The following is a 20,165-nucleotide window of genomic DNA, read 5'->3' on the forward strand; positions in this document are numbered from 1 at the left end:
TCCTGTCCCACGGACTGGCGTCAGGGATTGACCTAAAGGGCCATGTCAAAAATCGTACGGATACATGTCTCGGGCCGTTTTGACGTCGGGGTACACCAGCCGTCCCGTATTGTAATTTAATTTCGTAACCTGACGCCCGTGTACCTTCGACTGGGGAAATTATCAGGGGTCCCTGTAGCACGTTATAATTTGCTCGTAAGAAGTTCTGACGAGTTGGGTCCTGCGTGTCCGAAAATGTCATAAGCGGGCATTTCTCTCGAAGAAAAATTAAGACGGGACCACTCCGTCGAACACGCGCGAAATTCACCTGACAAATTCATCCGTTCACGCAGATGCAAGTTTTTTGTTTGACGAGCGGATAAAGCCAACATCGCGCGAATGCTCGTAGCGACATTAAGCCCGACTGATTATTACCATAGTGAAAATTTACGACGCGTAACGTCGCGTATCGCACGCCGCGTAATAATACGAATTTACGTCCCGCAATCGCGCCATAATCGCGCATCGCAAGCGATTTGGCTGAACGCGCGATCACTTTATCACCATAAGTTGCTCAACTATTACATAGACATGCGACCGGCTGCAAAAATAATTTCAACGATGGCATTACGCTGAATAATAAACACATAGATAACAAGTAACATTGTCTTTGAGAATCTTGACAATGTATGTACACGCGAGGGTTGTTTAATTTTATTCGGCGTATTTAATTGCCACTTACGTAGGTACAAAGTTTTGAAAATGTTATGTTCTCATTACACTTAAATAAAAATGTTAAAATTTTTGATAATACTCGTTCTGATTTCACGTGCACACGTATGCTTGTAAGATGCTCGTCCTTCTTTTAGTTTACAATAATACAAATAAGATTATAATTATAATGTTGGATGTAATCTTTATTTTGAATTACTATATGTTATGACATAATATATTACGAGGTTTACGTGACACAATAATGCGTTATTCGAATATTGCATGCAAGAATACATGCTTTTATTGACCCGCGCGTAAGTGCATGTCTACGAGCTTGAAGAGCTGAGCGATGCATCAATCATTGCTATCGCGAAAAAGTGTTACCAAAGTTTTTACGCGGATGTAGCAAAGTTATCTCGCGAGTGTGAAAAGTCTCCAATAAATAAAATTGCACCGTGAAACGGCACGCGCGCACGCTAACGGCGTATCAGCGATAAAAAGAGGCCTGCGATTGCATACGCGTGTGTAAGCGGTGCATAAGAATTATATGTGTAAAATACGAATTTGTACTACGAATGGTAGAAAAATAAGCGCGATTAGAGAAAGATGGATCACGGAAAGCCCGCAAAACACGTGTGTACAAGAAAGATACGAAAATCGCCAAGTTTACGTATGCGCATAAATGCATAAGGATATAGTTGCGTGTTCCGAGCGAATGCAGCAGATTACGGTATAAAATTCTGTGTATTTTATTCACACCAAGAATCTACAAAATAAAACAAAAGAAATTTTCCTCGCAATGCTTCTAGGTTTTTATATAGTAATAAGCTACAAACCGTTAACCATATCGAAGAACCAAGAACACGGTATCAATCTCGATGTCCGCCACGCGAGTACACCGCGAGTACCACGCGAGAGATCAACGCAGAGAGACATACTCACGCAAACAGCGAGCGGAGGAAATGCGAAAGAAATGAAAAGTTCGGAGAGAAAGAGAAAAAATCGCGCTCGAGGCAGAGAAAAAGAGCGGAGGGACAGAAACACGATAGAGAAAAAAGATTAGGAAAGAAAAGAGGCAAGTTTCGCCGTCCGCGTTATATTTACGAAGAGTCTCTACCTCTAATGGTTTCGATGCGCTCGGACGCACGCGTACCTGTCCCGCGTGCGGAGTGCGTGTGCACACGCGTGCGTGGGGCGATTCCTCATGCGTGCGCGCGCGTATACGATGCACACGCGTGCACACGAGAGAGAACCGAGCGTACACGAGCGCGCTACAGAATGTCGGAGGAAAAGAGGAGGGTGGCAAACGAGAGAGAGAGAGAGAAAGAGGGACAGCGATGGTGGTGATGGTGGTGGTGCGCGCACACGGGCTGCACGGGCGTGAATTATGCCTCGCGCGAGATGTCAAATTGCTCGCCATATCGTAAAATATACAACTCCGCGCGCTGTGGGAAACATTATGTTCTCTCTCCTGGTCCTTCCTCTCCACCCCTGCCCCCGGCCCCTGCCTACCCGTCCGCCCGCCTGCCTCGGCCGACCGTTCCACCTTCAGCCACCCGGTTGTCCCCACCGTCCACCCTCGCGAACGGGGCCCTCCGCTTCCCGCTTCTGTCCGCTGTTTCTCACCCCCGCGCGATCGTCACAATCCGCGAATAAATCCGAGCGCGCGAGCGCGCGCGGCGCGGCACACCGCAATCCTATTAACGTCGAACCGGCGTCAACGCACGCTTCCGGAACGCATTTTTCCGCGTCGGGCGATGTAACGCGATGTATGCGAGAGTTCGCCGTCACGCGGTCACTTCTCGGTAACATAATTCCTAAAGAAAAAAAGAGTAGGTACATCTTTAAAAAGAAAAGCCTTCTTTCCACGAGGATCATAACGTCATCGTGCGTCTGTCCGATAGCCAGGGCGTAATATACCTGCAGCTTCAGCCGCGATCTGATTTAGCGATCTTCCCGCCACGCCTCGCGTCTAATCGCTAGACGAGAGAACCCGGAGCCGTTCATTAATAAGCCTAAAACTGGCCCACACACGAGAACAGGCTGGAGAGAGTGCCCCGTCGAGCCCGTGAGATCTTACGGGACGCACCGTCGCGAGCGGGGGAGCCGGAGATGAAAGATCCATCGATGATACATAGTATATCGACGCAAGAAACCGTCGAATCATCGACCGTCAATAAATACCGATCGATCCCGCGCCAGCGTCTATTAATGACTAAACGTCGGCTAACCAAATTAACCGTGACTAAAGTGCGTTTAACTCGGCATTCCTCGTACTCGCGTTACATTGTTTCAGCCGGCATGTGCTTTAGTTAGCGCGCGATAAACCATGACTACGTGTATGTGTGTGTGTGTGTGTGTATATATATGTGTGTGTAAGACACCCCCAATGATTTTGCAAAATACAAGTCTCTTAATAGTACCCTTTAGCACGCGCTTACGGTAATAGGAAAAATTCTTCTTTATTGCGACAATGTTTATAAAATTGAGTAATTTTTGTGATCTGTTCAATTTTCAATGCAGTTTTGTGTCTGAGAATTCGTTGGACGAATTACTCTACGAATTATAACATTAATTATTATTTTATTTTTCTGTTTTCTCTCCCTCTATTTTCAAAATTTTCGGTATATGTTCACATATTTAATTTATACTTGTTTGCGGAGCTCTTTATTTCAGAGACCCGGTTCACATCGATCGATCAAAGGTAGTTTATTCTTATGACATTTAATGAAATTCCTTCAAGGTTACTTGTCGTCATCCCTCCTCCGCCCCAGCAAGGTTAATGTATCTTTTTACTTGCTTTTCTCGCGGTATCCCCCTTTTCCTTGCTAACTCCGCGTCCTTATATTCTCTCAAGTATCCGTCGCACGAGGTTTCCCCACTTAATCCTGTCCGTACGTAAATCATGAACTTCCTCCTCGACGCCTGCGAGGGTACTTGGCAGGACTCTCCACGAAAAAAGGGGAGGTTGAGATACGGGGAAACGGGGATGAGAGCAAATCGAAACTTTCCTGGGAAGTTGTTTCCTTGTGCGAAACTATAGATTTCTGTGGATTTGCGATTTTTGTTCGACAGAAATGAAAGATTGAAGCAATAAAATAGGTAACGAGGATGCTTCACTTCTAATATCGCACAAATTCCCAACCTTTAACTTGTACTTTTCAGTATAAAAATGACGTTAATTATTGGATTGACCAGAAAATTCGTGAAGATTTTTTTAACAAATGCAAAACTTTGTATAATATCAATTCTTAATACAAAATTAATGCTGAAATTTGCTAACAAAAACTCCGTATGAATTTCCGGTCAATCCAATATTTAGCTTTTATTAGAAACTGATTACAAATTCATAAAATTTAATCAATATTGTTTCGTGTTTCCATCCATAACGCGTAAATAAGTACCGAGCCACTTACGATGAGAATCGAAGCTGTACAAAGTAAAGTAACCAAAGCTTTCTCTCTGCGGGTCATACTTGCAAAGATTGGTCCTTTAAAGGTGACAAGGTGTTTGACAGAAGAGAAAGCGGTATATTAAATGCGTAGTACAATAGGACGTGGAATAAGCGCAAAGAATGGAGCCTTCCAGAAAACGAATAGCTGAAATACTATCGAACGAGAAAGAGAGGTCGATAGGAGGCGCGGTACCTAAGTAGCAGTGTATACACACAAGGCGCTACTCGAAACACAATTCGTTCCGATTCTCGAAACTCGAAAATGCTAATCCACCGACGTTCCCTTTTGACCGATCATTTCCTCTCCTCCCCTCTCAGCTTACTCTCCTAGTGCCTATGAGACCCCGGTGCCGCCTTCTCGCTTGCCCGGTCGTCGTGAAAATATTACGAGCATCGATGATCTCGGCGGTTTGGGATCGCCACGAAGGAAGGCGCCTTTGGGTCTATCGGCGGATTCGACGTGGAAAAGCTTCCAGGTCGGACAATGGGTCCCTAACAAGCCCTCTGTCGCACTCGCGCATCCATATTCTTGTGCATCTCTCCTCCCTCCTTGCCTTCTGCGGTGCCGTTTAGCACCGGTGCACAAAGCTGCAACAATGCGTCGCCGAATTCTGCCCGCGCGTAAGCCCACCGGGACCCATTTCCACTTTCCTTTGGAGATCCTGAGAGCCGTGCAGAAACATGCGGCGGGCGTCTGTTTGCACGTTTCCCCGAAGAGCGTCGTCGCGCAAAAGTTGACGAGACTTTCAGTAGCCGTCGAGTGAGGGATAAGGGTGCGCGTGTACTTTTCGCCTCAATGACAATCTTTGATCCCTCTTAAGGGTTCTCGACCGGCGACGTTTGCAGCTCCGGTAGCTCGCGTTTAAAAGGAACGCTCAAGCCACAGTCTGGCCTCTCCGCCATTTCCGGTTAAATGGAAGTAACGTGTTGAAAAGATATGCATGTCATGAAACTATTTGCTAAGCAACAATTGTGTAATAATCTGATCAAATCGATCAATTATAAACAAGAGATTTTATATCTCGACACGAGTTATATCAAGAATAGTTCTGAGTCAATCAAAATTTAAGTAATTTTCTAAGAAAAGAAACTATTGGGTTGGCCAAAAAGTAATTGCGTTTTTTTCCAATAGATGGACATACATATCTTGAAATGTAACTAACTTCATTCTAAACCGCAAATTCATTATGTAGGTTAACAACTCACAGTTCAAGCTTGTTTTAGAAAAAGAAAGTACACGATTTCGTTAACAATTGTTTGTTTGCTGTCGATTTCAAAATGGAAAATCAAAAAGAACATTTTCGTCATATTTTGTTTTATTACTTCTGAAAAGGGAAAAACGCTGTGCAAGCTCATAAAAAGTTATGTGATGTATATGGCGAAGATGCTTTAAAACTGCGGCAGTGTCAAAATTGGTTTACTAAATTTCGATCTGCAGATTTTAATGTGAAAGATGCACCACGCTCAGGAAGGCCAATCGAAATTGATGATGACAAAATAAAGGCACTGATCGATTCGAATCGGCGTTTAACGACACGAGAGATTGCTGAGAATCTTAACATATCGAAATCGAGTGTTGAGAACCATTTAAAACGACCATTTAAGACGACATTAGTAAGCTCGATATTTGGGTAGCACATGAGCTGAAAGAAATTCATCTCACTAAGCGTATTGACATCTGCGATTCTCTTTTGAAACGTGAGGAAAATGATCGATTTTTGAAACGTATGATAACAGGCGACGAAAAATGGATCGTCTACAACAACGTCAAACGAAAAAGATCGTGGAGCAAGCGTGATGAACCTGCTCAAAGCACTTGAAAAGCAGATATTCACCAAAGAAAGATTATGCTGTCAGTCTGGTGGGACTGTGTATTTTGAGCTGCTTGAAAGGAATCAAACCATTAATTCAGACGTATACTGTCGTCAACTGGATAAATTAAATGATGCCATCAAACAGAAACGTCGAGAATTGGTGAATCGCAAAGGTGTTGCGTTTCACCATGATAACGCTAGACCACGTACAAGTTTGGTCACTCGTGAAAAATTGTTGCAGCTTGGATGGGATGTGTTACCATGATGTTACCACATCCACCATATTCGCCAGACCTGGCACCATCAGATTACCATTTGTTTCGTTCTTTGCAAAACGCCTTGAATGGTAAAACCTTGACTGCTGATGAGGATATCAAATCGTTGTTGGAATTGTTTTTTGCTGAAAAAGATAAGAACTTTTTTGAGCGCGGAATCATGAAGTTGCCTGAAAAATGGCAAAAGATAATCAAACAAAATGGACAATATATTGTTTAATAAAGTTTTTGTTTCCCATGAAAAATTCGCCTTTTATTTATATAAAAAAAACGCAATTACTTTTTGGCCAACCCAATACATTAAAATAAAAATTTTATCTAATTGTTATAAGGATACAAAAAATAAAAATGGCTTAGACAGCAAGACTAGTTGCAGCGTATCTCTCATGTCACTGGTTGAATTCGAATTTTTCTGCTCCTATTTTCTTGCCTGCTCGCATTTTCTCAGAGAGAAATCGCGTTATTTTCGAGCTCATCGCTTTCGCCACCGGTAGTCTCAATTTTGCAAGATCTGGACCGAGACGATGGTTTTTGTCGCTCGAAAGTTTTACGGGCGGCCGAACAATTTTCAGAGATGCACGAGACACAGAAACACGGTTCCTACGCAGCGGAGATATACAATTACGGGTTAGATGGGTGCATAGATACCGTGACAACTATATACACACATGAGACAGAGAGTCGGTCCAGAAAAATGCCACCTTCCGCGAATAAATACCGTGCGCTTGCATGCGAGGATCTCTCCGCGTCCAGGGCCGTACAGAACCGTGAAAAAATCTCACGTTTCATCAATCCCACGTATGTGCAAGTGGCAGATAATACAGCAATATCAAACAATTAAAACCACAATTAATTGCTCTAACAAACACTGTTTGAATCCTGCAACAATTAAGATCTTGATCATCAATCAATGAAAGCTTCTGATGCAAACGACGAAATGACAAGCTACATGCATGCAAGACAAAACGATGAAGAACAAAACGACCACCGACGTGATCGTCGCAAGGATGACTCTTTCATCATCGCATCAGCTGAAGCTCAACCCTCAAAAATACCGTCGAGAATGCACTGTGAGAACTGTACCACTGTTGTTGTCCCCGCACCAGTTCTTTGGAAGTGATAGGTCGACGGTACCGACCCTGGTAACTCTAGACGGACAACGGCATACCGGGTCCGTGGCGCCCCTATCTTTTATGCCGGCAGTTTCTGAAAATCTCCGAGTTTGATCTCTACCCCGGGACCATGAGCGAGACCGAGACGGCAGGATCGCAGGCGCCCGGGCGACGAGCAAGATGGAGAGAAGCTAGGAAAGGGAGATTGGTTGTCAGCGACAGCAACAACCGCAGCAGCGGCCGCGACGGCGGCGGCGGCGGCGGCAGCAACACGTGTGCGCGCGAGCGCGCTGGACCTGGTGGCGTTTACATAAACACGTATAAACGTCGTGTAAACCGGTGCGACACCAGTCCCCCGCATTCTGGACGTGCGTACGTGTGCACGCGTGTGCGGGCGGTTCACGCGCGCGCGCGCACGTCTGTGAAAGGGTCCGCAACGGTAGCATCCCGGACTCAGATAACGGGCAAGGATATACGACTCTAAACTGTAGCTACGTGCGGGACCACTGGGCTACCGAATTTTCAAGAAGTCGCGGGAACGTCGAGATAACGCGGTAAAGACACGCACCGGGACCGGATCAAGAGTGACCAGTGTCCGGTCGACGACAATTCCTGCCGGAGAGCGATAAACGTCACGACGGACGCGCAGCTTCCCGCGCTTACCTAGGTGATATCGCTCTCCGTCGTGTCCGTGCATCCGGCGTTAAATAACGGCGAGGGAAATTCTGCCCCGACTGCATCATTCGATTCGCATACTTTGGTATTCGACAGTTTCGTAAATTTTTTTCCTCTCTCTCTCTATTTTTCTATCTCTTTATCTCGAAGGATGATCGCATCGAAGAACATCGCCGGCAGAGATTGAGGGCTCGACACGTAATTAAATCTGGAGCGATAATAATTTTTCTTAGACGAATTGGACGGAACGAGGATCCTAGTCCCACCAGGACGTTATTTGGGTCAACCATTATCTTATCCTAACGCGATCTGGAGGTAGTGGCTTAACGTGCTTTCCAATAGACATCGGAGGGTGGGTATATCATGGAGGCCCGCGCGGCCTCCCCGGGGCCTCGGCGAGAGACGATAGCGTTGGTGCGAACAGGACAGACCGGAGCAAGGGAGAAAAGGACAGAGGGGAGAGAACGGGCAAACACTCGAATTACTTCAGCGAGGAAACATCTGCCGATGGCGCTCTCCCTTTCAGAACCAACATGGCGGAATGATCGGCGCATCAACCGGTAGTTACGCTTACCCACGGATCTGCGGTTCTTTTTTCCTCACCCGTGCTCTTTTCTCTTGGCCGACTTATTCCTCCTGCCCTCCCCCCACTCCGCTTCTCCCATTTTCTGCTCTTTCTCGTTTCGCGCGCAACCATCTTGGCAAAAACTCCGCTCGTGTTCGCAGGACACATCTCGGGTCTCTTTTCTGCCTCTCTCCTCTTCCTGCCTGCCCTTCCGCCTCCTGTTTGCTCGCAGGTAGGCGCTCGTGCGGAAAGAGGAAACGTTCCTGCTAATACGGATCCATGATCCTGTCGAGTCGTGATCGTAGTGTCGTGAACGTATCTGTGGATACACGGACGCAGGTGCTACGTAAACACTCCACCATTGAAGTTCGGGAGTGAACCGAAATGATACACGCCGTCAGAGCTGTTGAATTTCAGGCGTTGGATTTCGACCTATGATCAGCTATCGATAGATCGCATCGAAGGAAATATGAAAGTGACTGTTGCTTGTTCGCATGGAAGGACTTGTTTGACACTTTGTAATTGGATGATGGGTATCGGTACTCTATTTCATATTTTCAGTCATAGAATCTTCAATCAGAGAGTGATATTTATAATTGCATCCTTTATTGCGTAACGTGCACGACTTATAAATCACGAAGTGTGTTGCACCAAAATCCTTCATAGTTTGTGATGAAACGAAATTAGGTGTGATAAAAAAATTACTTGATAAGTCTAACTTAGTTGTAACAATTAAAGTAAAAAAAAATAGTTTTGTGACATAAATCGAGTGTATCTCAGTTTTACATCTCATCGCGCTTTGCTGCTGCGATTGGGTTCTCCATGATATATGGGACAGTTCTTTCGAACGTATCCTGCTTGAACGAACAGCACCGTGGACGATGATTAACGCACGGCGAGTGATTTCGTTTTCCTGCGAGGTACGCCAACAATGAAATCACCCTCCCGTAGCGCGATACGAGATTTTGATTCCTCCCGAACGTGCGTGCAAATCTCGTTAAATCGAGCAATGTTTATCACTCGCACCTCGCAATTCCGTCGTTTCTCCTCTCACGTGCAAGAATCACCAATCTACTCGTGAGTACGAAAATTGCTCGGCAGGAGATAAACGGCGAACTGCCGTGAAGGGGGAGCGAAGAGAAGCGATCGGGATCCTTCAACCGATCGCGAACGATGTGTGAAACACGGAGGTTCGGGGCCCAGATCCGATGTCCGGTGATCCTAATCCGTGGTAAGATCGAGTCACAGCGATTGCTACGACTTCTCGTATCTTTGTGGTCGATCGTGATGGTTGAAATCGATATGCATTTAGCGGTGGAACCACCGGATTCTCCTCTAATACCGAACGTATAACAAGAAAATTATCCACTTGAGGGGTCTCGTTTGAAAATAGAATCAAAAAGTGGAAGATGGGGGAGACAGAAGAGAGAGAGAAAGAAAGGAGATAGAGGCGTTGTAAGAGAAAAAGAAGGGAAATAGGGGTTCGGCCTTTTCGGTTCAGCGAGGTTCGCAACAATGTCCAGTGGCTCTAAGACCGGTGTCCTTCACGTGCACAATGGTGAAAAATCATCCATTATCCGGGAGATACGCACATATAAGAGAGACGACGAAACGACGAGAAGAGGATGAGACTGCGAGGTTCGGGCTCATGGACAATGGGCGTACGCCCATATATCACTCAGCCGATTTTTCCGAAAACTGTAATTCAATGAGTTTTCTACGAAACTGCAGCGAAGAAAGAACAGGATACCAGTTTTGGTTCGTTTTACGTGACCTTTTCGATGCGACAAAACACTTCCGAGCAGGCAACAGACAAGGACGGTAAACCCGAAAAAAGCTTTTTAGCTTTTATGGAAGACAGAAATTTGTCGTTCTCTTATTCGGAATTCCAGACGGAAGTATTATTTTGGATCTGCTGGAAGGCCTTTTTGAGTATTCTCAGAAAAACGTTGACACTCCGCTCCAAAAAGTCATGTTACACAATCGTAACATCCAGTTCAGTTTTTTAAATATTTCGAATACTAACAGTTCTCAAAAAAGTGATAATACATGAAGTTAACTGCATCTTTAGTCATCTAAAATTACAAAAGTCATCGCAATATACATTAATAAATCCCTGGCATTAATTGGCCGTAATTATGAAGTTTCGCATGAAATTCACCATAAAGTTCGATTTGTTGAGTGTCATTACACAAAGGTCCATTTACGAGTCCGCAAAGGTCCACGTGCGATTCTTTTCGTTTGACGTTTGGGATTCGTACAGATCAGGATTTTATGACTACGTTTTATGATTCGATCATAAAACAGTCACGCGTGCACCTTCCTTCCTGCGACTTGGAAGTCTAGCACTCACGAAGTCCGGTCGCCGTACTCAAGCATTCCTCTACGCCGGATGTGCGTTTTACGCGCACAAGCTCGGACCCGCGCGTGTATCGTTTTTCGATTCCAGCCGTAGCCAAAACGATTATAATAACTATTTTATCCGGCGCGGATCTGGGCCATTGTGCCTCTCCATTCTGAAAGTCATAACACGGTACCTACACTCTGCCCCTCGGGAACTGCCTCGATAGGTTCCCCTTCGGCCGTGCTATACCATGGTGTAACCTGGTGCACCATGAATTTCAAGTCTGGCGCAGGTATGTGAATGTGGTCACGACACGGCCGACACACACAGCCAGATCCTTCTGTATCCGCACGTTCCTCGGTGTGCGCATGTGCCTGATTCAAACACGCAACGACACACGTGCACGTGTGCATCATTTCTCATGCGTGTACGTGCATAGGTACGGCGAACAAGAAAAAGAACAGTTTGATTAAATATCTTCGTAATTGAATCAAACGCTGAATTAAAGTGATCGACACTTATTCAAGCTTCGGAAAATAAGGTTTCGCCGGTTGGATTGCGTTCGACGGAGGATACAATGTGCGAGAAGCCTTTCACCTGCGACTGCTCATAATTATCAGAGAGATGATCGATGTCCAAAGATTTCAATTGAAGAGGAAACTGGGACCTCAGGTTCACCAGAGAGCCGATTAAAATTGAAACGGTGGCATTTCTGGGACACCCTGTATTTAAGCAGTACTGATCAGCCTCGCGCTGCACTGGCGCGCGCGCGCGCGCGCGCGTATACACGCACAGGGAGACGCGTCTGTACGCGCGATCGTGGCGGTAGCACACATCGACCACCGGCAATATTTCACGGCATATTGTTGCCATCTGCACACGCAACCCTGCGCGCGCGACAGAATGCACGACGTAGGAGAGACGCGCGCTTTTATTTATCTGCTATTTATTTGCCAACGCGCGCGCTACCGAAGCGGTCCCCGGCTCACGACCCTGCCGGGGACAGATTTGAAAAGTTATTAATCGTCCTGTTTTGGAAAGGAGTGCCATGGTCCCCTCTCACCCCGGTCTCGAAGGCAGAAGAGCACCTTTTATGCGAGCTGCAGGCTAACCAGCAAACGACGACGGCACATTGGCTGCGCGAGCGAACGTGCCCCCTTTCGATCGGCTCGAGAGGGCACCTCGAGGAAGTGTGAATCGATGGGTGGAGACCAGCTTACAAAAAGTCGAAACCGAGTCAACTCTTTTGTGGAGCGGGCTAACAGATTGAGACGTGAATAATGTATCCTGGTCGCTGCCATTTGCTCGAGCGGATCGTGCAATTGTATACGCGTTTCTCGCAAACGCACGGAAAATTTGACGCTTCATCGTAACTGGAACGATCATTGCCATTCTTCGGACGAGAAGAATAGCAATGATCACGCAAAGTGTCTTTTATCTGAATAATTTTTCTTCTATTCTACTTCCGCTTAGTGTTAGAAAACGTTTATTTATGTGCACTGAAACTCGACTAAAGAAGTCTGAAATCATCTATAACATTCACTTCAAGATTTACTAGAGAGTCGTATCGATTTCCTCAAATGTTAAAATACATTAAATTATTTATGCCTGACGCAACGTAAATTAAACAATAAAGAGATCGTAGATTAGCTGATGTGCGAAAATACTGCAAATATTATAAACGCGCCAGCTTGACTCATCTTTCTTTTATCCATATGCAAGCGAATTCATAAATATTCACAGCCTTGCGAATATTTCGTGTACCGTGAAGTTCGATGGCGGTTGTGCGGATACGCTTCGCGATTGAGAGATAAAGAAAATGTCATAAAATCCAACAATTGAGATCTTCCTAGCGTGGCGAGCAAGGAAAGTGAGACAAAGTTGCACCAACTTGAGACAGGGGGTGACGCGATGCGTGAATCGCTATCTCCTCCACGGGTTCATAAATATTTAAGACGCCCGCTTATGACGCCCGTGCCACAGATGCCCGCCGGTAACGTCCGAATGATTTGAATATAATCTGTATCGCGATGATACGTCACTCCCACCGTCGTAATCTTATCACGTTTTTCACACGTAAGATGAATAACGAGGCCGCCACGCACGGTAATTTAATGCGCCTCTGCGGAAACGCAAGGCCAAACACGCGACAACGAGAATCAAGTGTAATCTAACTCCACGTGAGCTTCCACTTCTGCTACTTCTAATGCAATTCGTATTTTTTCGTATCATTAAAATTCTCTGAGCAAGGGAGAGAAGTCTTCAACCGAGACTTTCCCGCGTCGAGAGCTCTGAAATACGTAGCTCTCCGATCCCGCTTGTGAAGAATTATTCCCCCTAGCATTCGTCCTCCGGGTTTATACGTTTTTCGGTAACACGTATTCCCAATTCTGGCCGCGACTCGCGTCCCCGCAGCTCGTCCAAAAGAACGAGAGAGCCCGGCTGCGCCCGGGCCGCCATTTTTCCCATAAAAAATCCGCCAAGTTCGCGCTTCCTGTTCGCGCGTCTCCGCTCTTCTCGAGAGCGCGCGAGGAGGAAGCCCCGGAAAAGGGAGTAGAATGCGGGGGTGCGGACCGACACGGTAAAATATATTCCAGTCAACTTCCGTTGGAAATAAATAAGAGTCACGCCGCACGGTCTCGCTGCGCCCCGACAACGGCGGCCATTCGTGTGCAGGGGACCTTATCTTTCGATATCTCTTCTCTCTTCTCGCGCGCGCTAAGCCAAGAGCAGCCATCGAGAGGAGTTCCGCCGTTGCTCATCAAGATGTGCCAAGATCAAGATGAGAATCTGCGTTGCGACCCGGTTATTTATTATTACCGTTGTGATTAAATAAATTTTTCTTAAAATATATCGTAATATCATTTTATTGATGATTGAATAAAAATATGATGGAGAGATTATCGAAAGAGGAGATAGAAATGTTAACGATATTAAATGTAGAAATGTAAATGCGGAAATGACTTGCTGCAAGAAAAGTGCTGTTCCCGATATTATGTATCAGTGTTTTATAATTAACATATACATTTTATGAGAACAAATAATATTTTTTAGCAAATTATTTTGGTCTAATCCTACCATCGGATGTTATATGATATGTTTAATTGGGTTATTTATTTGTATCTAAGTATCGTTACTTTCTTTTTTCAGGCGAGAAGCCTTTTAAGTGTGAATACGATGGCTGTGAGAGGCGGTTCGCGAACAGCAGCGACCGTAAGAAGCATAGCCACGTTCACACATCAGACAAACCTTACAATTGTCGAATAAACGGCTGTGAGAAATCTTACACTCATCCCAGTTCGCTGCGCAAACACATGAAGGTACGTTTATTATTAAATTAGGGACGGGAAGGGACTACTGTGAACTTCACATCGCTATCATCGCTCAAATGGAGATATTAAAGATCTATTGAAAATCAATGGGAATTTTGTTGATCTTCTTTCAGTGAAAAGTAGTTGACATGAGATAAGCTGTGAGCGAAATTGATTAGATATTTTACCGATTATTTCTCGATGTTATTCTCGAGGATTATACATCGTCCAAATTGGATTTCATGCAATCGGCCGCAATAATCTTAATCGCATTCTGCTTATACATCGAAATAAATTCTGTTTCGTTTATAGATTCATGATATTGATTAAAAGGCAAAGAAAAAAAAGCAAGCTGCTCCCGAGACTACAACGTGATCTTTTTCGCACGAATGATCCCGGAATCTTAATAAGAAATTATCTTGGCATCGAAAAACAAAAGGAAAGGTAAAGAACTGCGCAAAGCCCAACTTCCGAGATACATGCATGATAGGATAAGTTTTGCTTCTCCACGCGTTTTCGCAGACGCGATTCGCGGAAGGCAGTCGTCGAGATTTGCTCACTGAATTATGAAGGAAGGACCTAAGAGATGGAAGTGGACCCTTGATCCCCGTTTCAGCTTCTTCAGGTCGGACCAAGGCGCTATTCTCTCCGCTGATCCTCTTGATCTCTGCTTCGATATCGCGACGATCGACTTGATGCAACGATGCAAGATTTGCGCGATACGTCTCGTATAAATCATTGATATGTCTCATGTATCGTACGAAGCACACACGAAAAAGAGACTTTTCGGAAAAGTGGGAAAATACAATTTTCAACGAACTAAAAAACTACATTATTGGTAAAAGCAGAATAACAAACGTTATTTAGCATTTTTACTAGAGAACAATAAAATTATTGATTTTCAATAGTTCTTTAAATCACTAAAAATTCTTGTTAACATAATCCAATCATATATTTTTAATAATTCAATAATGATTTAAATAATCCTCTAAAACTACTTTATATGGTATTTCGCACAGACAACACAGACGCATGTTATGAAGCTACTTATGAAGATCGTCAAACAGATGAAGGAAGCAATCTTTAGATATCCACATTTCAGCAAATTAAAGGCTTAAGGGGGGAGCCTGCTTTAGAACGTTGAAAATAAGGTATAATTTTACGAATTTTTTTTTGAGGAACTATACAGCGGATCGTTATAAAACTTTGATGCATTTATTAGTACATGTTTAAAGATAAAAAAATTATTTTTTGATTTGAATATATCGCCTGTAGAGGTCGTCCTGGAGGCATTTTAGTGCAGCTGGCATTGTAAATTGGTGAGCATTCTCCTGCCTCCAAATTTCATCCAAACTGAAAAATGGAAATATTTTCTTGTTATTTATGAATTCCCATCGTCGATGAACCTTTAATATTCATAAAAACATTAAGTTAAACAATTATTTTTGCATGAAAAAGTTCAAAAACTTTGCCTAAAAATCGTACTTTTGTGTTCTAAGCTCCACCATTTTGGCACTTTTCAACTTTTTTCTTCTCTCTTTGGTTCATCGACGATGGGAACTCATAAATAACGAGAACATATTTCAATTTTTCAGTTTAGACGAAATTTGGAGGCAGGAGAATGCTCACCAATTTACAATGCCGGCTGCACTAAGATTTCTCCAGGACGACCTCTACAAGCGATACATTCAAATCAAAAAATAATTTTTTTTATCTTTAAACATGTACTAATAAATGCATCAAAGTTTTATAATGATCCGCTGTATAGTTTCTCCAAAAACAATTCGTAAAATATACCTTATTTTCAGCGTTCTAAAGCAGGCTCCCCCTTAACAGACAAGCCTCATATAAGAGGAAACAGAAGAAGGGATACGTAATTAAGAAATTCTAACATGAGTACAGCCCTCTTCGTTCTCCTGTTTACAGGTGCATGGTGTGACAGGGAATGAGGGTAAAATGGGTCCATACGAGAGCGAGAGTGAAGAGAGCAACAGCAGCGCCAGTGGTAGCGTCAGCCTGTCGGTAACTGGGAACACAGAATCACCCCAACCAACTCCGATCGTCCCGACGACGACGACGGCTAACCTACCTCCAACGAGTCACCCTTCAACACGTGCACCGGACTTGGAATGGTATGTTTGCCAACCGTCGACGGTGGGACCTCAACCTGGAACCCTGTCGACGTCCTTGCCGGGTCCGCCGCCACCGCATCATCTCAGTCACCACTTCAACCATCAGCTGATGCACCATCAAGCTGCCTATTAACAACAGGATATCGAGAGCGGGACGGACAGGAAGAGCTTTCTGAAATTGTCTCTTTATATAAGCGACCACACGAATACCTCACCGAAGACGAATACGATTCCATGTAATCCACGAGGAATCATTCAAGTGACAATCATTCGAATCGTCAGAGGTAAGTGTTCGGAAGCGTGTTCGAGTGTCTCATCGCGTGAGTGTTACAAATGTTAGTGAATAAGTATCAATGCCAGGCGCACTCCATGATGAAATTTTATGTTTGAGATAGTATTGTCGCGAATAAATGTAGCTTGTTGAGAGTATTACCGAGAATAGCTGAGCACAACGAAGCAAAATTCAATGCGCATGTTGATTAAACTTCAATCAAATGATTTGAACGAATTCATGGTTATTATTGAAAGAAATCAAATGTGACAACATACTATGAATCTCTTTTTCGACATTTTTGAAGTATGAAAATAAAAAAATAAAAGTATCGGCATATAATAGCAAATTTAAATAAATAATTGTCTGGGGAAACAATGGTACTTTCGATCGACAATATTATTTGTAAAGACATTATTTTGGGTAAATTGTTTGATACATCTTGTCATCGACAAATTGAAAGTAAATGTACAAATAGATATTTGTATAATGTGACAATTCCGTAAAATTTCAGATAATTCTATAAAGTCTTCTTTAATAATATGGATTAGAGAATGGATTCTTCAACAACGAAACGTTTACATTCGTGGAAAAATAGAAATAAAAGAATAATCGAGTAATTCATTGTATAATTGCGGGCAATTGCGGAAAGAAATTTATAATATTGCATAATATGGTCAATATATACCGGTCAATATATAATCATGGCTAAATATCGATGGGATACTTTCAAAAGTAAAAAAATTGGAAGATTATATAAATATTAATTTAACAAGGCTTTTATATGCCTATTTTCATAAATGCTTACAAAAGTTGTACCGTGATGATTTTGTCGAGATAAAGTGCGACGATGTGAGATATGTCTCCATCTAGTCTGAATTTAATTTAAAAAAATGACTCTAATTGCGAAAAAGTCATTATATTTTAAGTCATTAACTGTCAACAAAATATCTGATCGTGTGCATTTAACGCATGAAAAGTAATCAGACCACAAAGATACCAAAGTACACTTATATTTGGTTATCATTAGTCGGATTTTATCACAACAAAAAACTTCACTTCAAAAATGTCTGAGACGGTCACAAGAGTGTATATATGCGAAAGTATCAATGATGAATTTATGATTGATGTGCTTAGTTTTTATCGTAACTATCAAAATTTAATTAGCCGTTGTTAAATAAATACATTTCCTAAATTAAATAAATAAATACACTTCTTTCATAAAAGATTTTCATAAAATAACCATGGAAGTATTATGTCTTATCTTTCCTTAACATACATGTATGTTATTTACAGAAACCAATCGACAGATTTTATGTCAACTTCATATTATCTTCAGGGACGATACTCTTATACAAGTACAAGTGAAAATAATTAATGACTTGAATAATAGATTCGGTTCTGCAAATACTCAAGTCGATACAGCAGTTATTACAAGCATTAAGTTTGCAAATCGCATATTACCTTTATGGTCAATCTACGAGGTACGGTAACAAAGTGATTCTGTTACTTACTGGAAAATAATATCGGTTTATATCGATTCGTTGTTTTCCTAATTTTTTCATTCCAATTTTTTCTTGGTCTTTCTCTTTTTTTTAGTACTGGGAGCTAATAAATAATAATATCTGACTCTCGATTTGAAAATATTGGAAAAATTCAAAAAATCACAAATCTGTAACACGAATGTACAATACGCGTTTATTTATAAATTTTTCATCAGAAATTTACAAACTGACCATGCATGTGAATGCATTTACGCATTAGTATCTGCACTAGCAACTTCAAACTCGGATTAAAAGAAGAGAGATATAATTAACATTTGGTAACGATATCCATGCCGCAGCGTTGCCTCTTCTAGTGCAATAAAATGAATCCTATTACTTTGTGTTCGTACCTCGTATTATATAAATTTATCATCCGTTTCTTTAGTGATTCGAATAACTATTTTTTTGTGATAGAAATTGTGCGTATCATTGTACTGTATATTGCATGGATGGTTGAGTGTTTGATTGAGTGCAATGTGTGAGTGAATGTTGTCCATACGAGTAACATCTGCATTTCAAATACAATTGTACATAAATTAATTTTAAAATCGATTCCTTCCAATTGATTTGGAAGTCGTTGTTTCACCTTAATATCGTGAATAATTTCTGGATAATATGCTTTCTTTTTGAAAGACTGAATACTTATGGAACATGTATGTCCTCGCTGAATTCTGGTCACATCCTGTTTTAATTGTAAATTATTTGTAAGGATGTACACGCTTCTCGAACAATTCGAAATCGTTTCCTTGCGCTATACGACAAAGTATACAAAAAAGCTTGTCTCTCAGGACAATCATGTTTTTTGGTGTATTATTCTTATCTATTATTTCGACCTATTATTTTGTATTGATTCACTGCAAATTTCGTGCGGAATTGTTTGCAATTACAACTATCATAAATTCGACGCTTTGTAAATTGAAGCATCACGCGTTTTTCATCTGCGCGTGAAGTTTCTTTGAAAAGTATAGTGCGATGCGTAATTTGTGATGTGCACGTTATATATTGGCATAAATGGCCTTCACACACGCAAAACAGACCAGTTTGTGCGCTTGTATAGAATTGCAAGACCTTCACTCAGAACTCTTAATTTCCTGACGCTGCAATGGAGCAGCACAATGTACTGTAATACAAGGTAACAGATCGAGACATACGAAAAGATACGAATCACGCTCGTGCCTCAATTTATTAATCGCCAAGTAATAGTGCGAGTCACAAAGCCATTTGTCCGTTTATGAATTAATAATTCCTCATCTGCGCTTGTCGTATACTCGCATCTAGCGTTAGGGAACGTTTGTAGTGTTAGCGAGAAAAAGAGACTTGGCGAGACTTATATGTGTATATAATGTTAATATAAAATAAGAGTGGTTATACTGGCTTTATAAAATTAATTCACAATAAACTAAGTTTAAACTAGTGTAAATGTTATTGTGATAATTATAATTATCGTTATGTATATGCTTATTACGTTAGTGTAGAAAATAAATATCATTTATTGAACAAAACTTAAGTATGATTATTCTATATACTACACGTTTCTGTAAAAATTCAGCGATCATCGACAGAGCACATTATTCGTGCAACTGCACAGTATCCGAGAAATTGAATATTATGCCAATTAAAGAAGACATTTGATTAAAGATACAGAACACTGATCGCGCACAGAGTTTACATGAATAATGAACCCCCTTTGACGAATGAATAAAACTTTTCACACTTGATTTAATATGCATACACAAATAATATGGCAGACGGAAAGAGCTCGCGTCTGGGCTCCAAGATTCCTAGGCAAGATTATAAAAATCGTTTCCTCAGTGAATTATAGATATCGTATAGGTAGACATAAAGTTCTTATTAAACTGGCCCCGAATTTAAGGAGCATCTCGTAGGGCGTATTGAACGGGTAAAAAAGATGAGTAAGAAAAGGAAGACACATGTATATAGATGTATATAGAAGACGTATGTATATATAGAAAAG

The 20,165-nt window shown here is 42.3% G+C and overlaps 1 protein-coding gene across 1 annotated transcript in view; it reads left to right on the forward strand.

Annotated features, from left to right (window-relative positions):
- LOC105288163 (zinc finger protein ZIC 4) overlaps positions 1 to 19,692 on the forward strand; it is a 34,378-nt gene extending 14,686 nt beyond the window's left edge. Inside the window, exons 2-3 of the mRNA XM_011354215.3 lie at positions 14,083 to 14,252; positions 16,170 to 19,692. Of these exons, the coding sequence (XP_011352517.1) occupies positions 14,083 to 14,252; positions 16,170 to 16,508 (509 nt within the window). The 3' untranslated portion in view covers positions 16,509 to 19,692. The remainder of the gene's footprint in view (positions 1 to 14,082; positions 14,253 to 16,169) is intronic.
- The last annotated feature ends 473 nt before the right edge of the window (positions 19,693 to 20,165 follow it).

The sequence above is a fragment of the Ooceraea biroi genome, chromosome 11 (assembly GCF_003672135.1).
Source record: "Ooceraea biroi isolate clonal line C1 chromosome 11, Obir_v5.4, whole genome shotgun sequence".
Classification (NCBI taxonomy): Eukaryota; Metazoa; Arthropoda; class Insecta; order Hymenoptera; family Formicidae; genus Ooceraea; species Ooceraea biroi.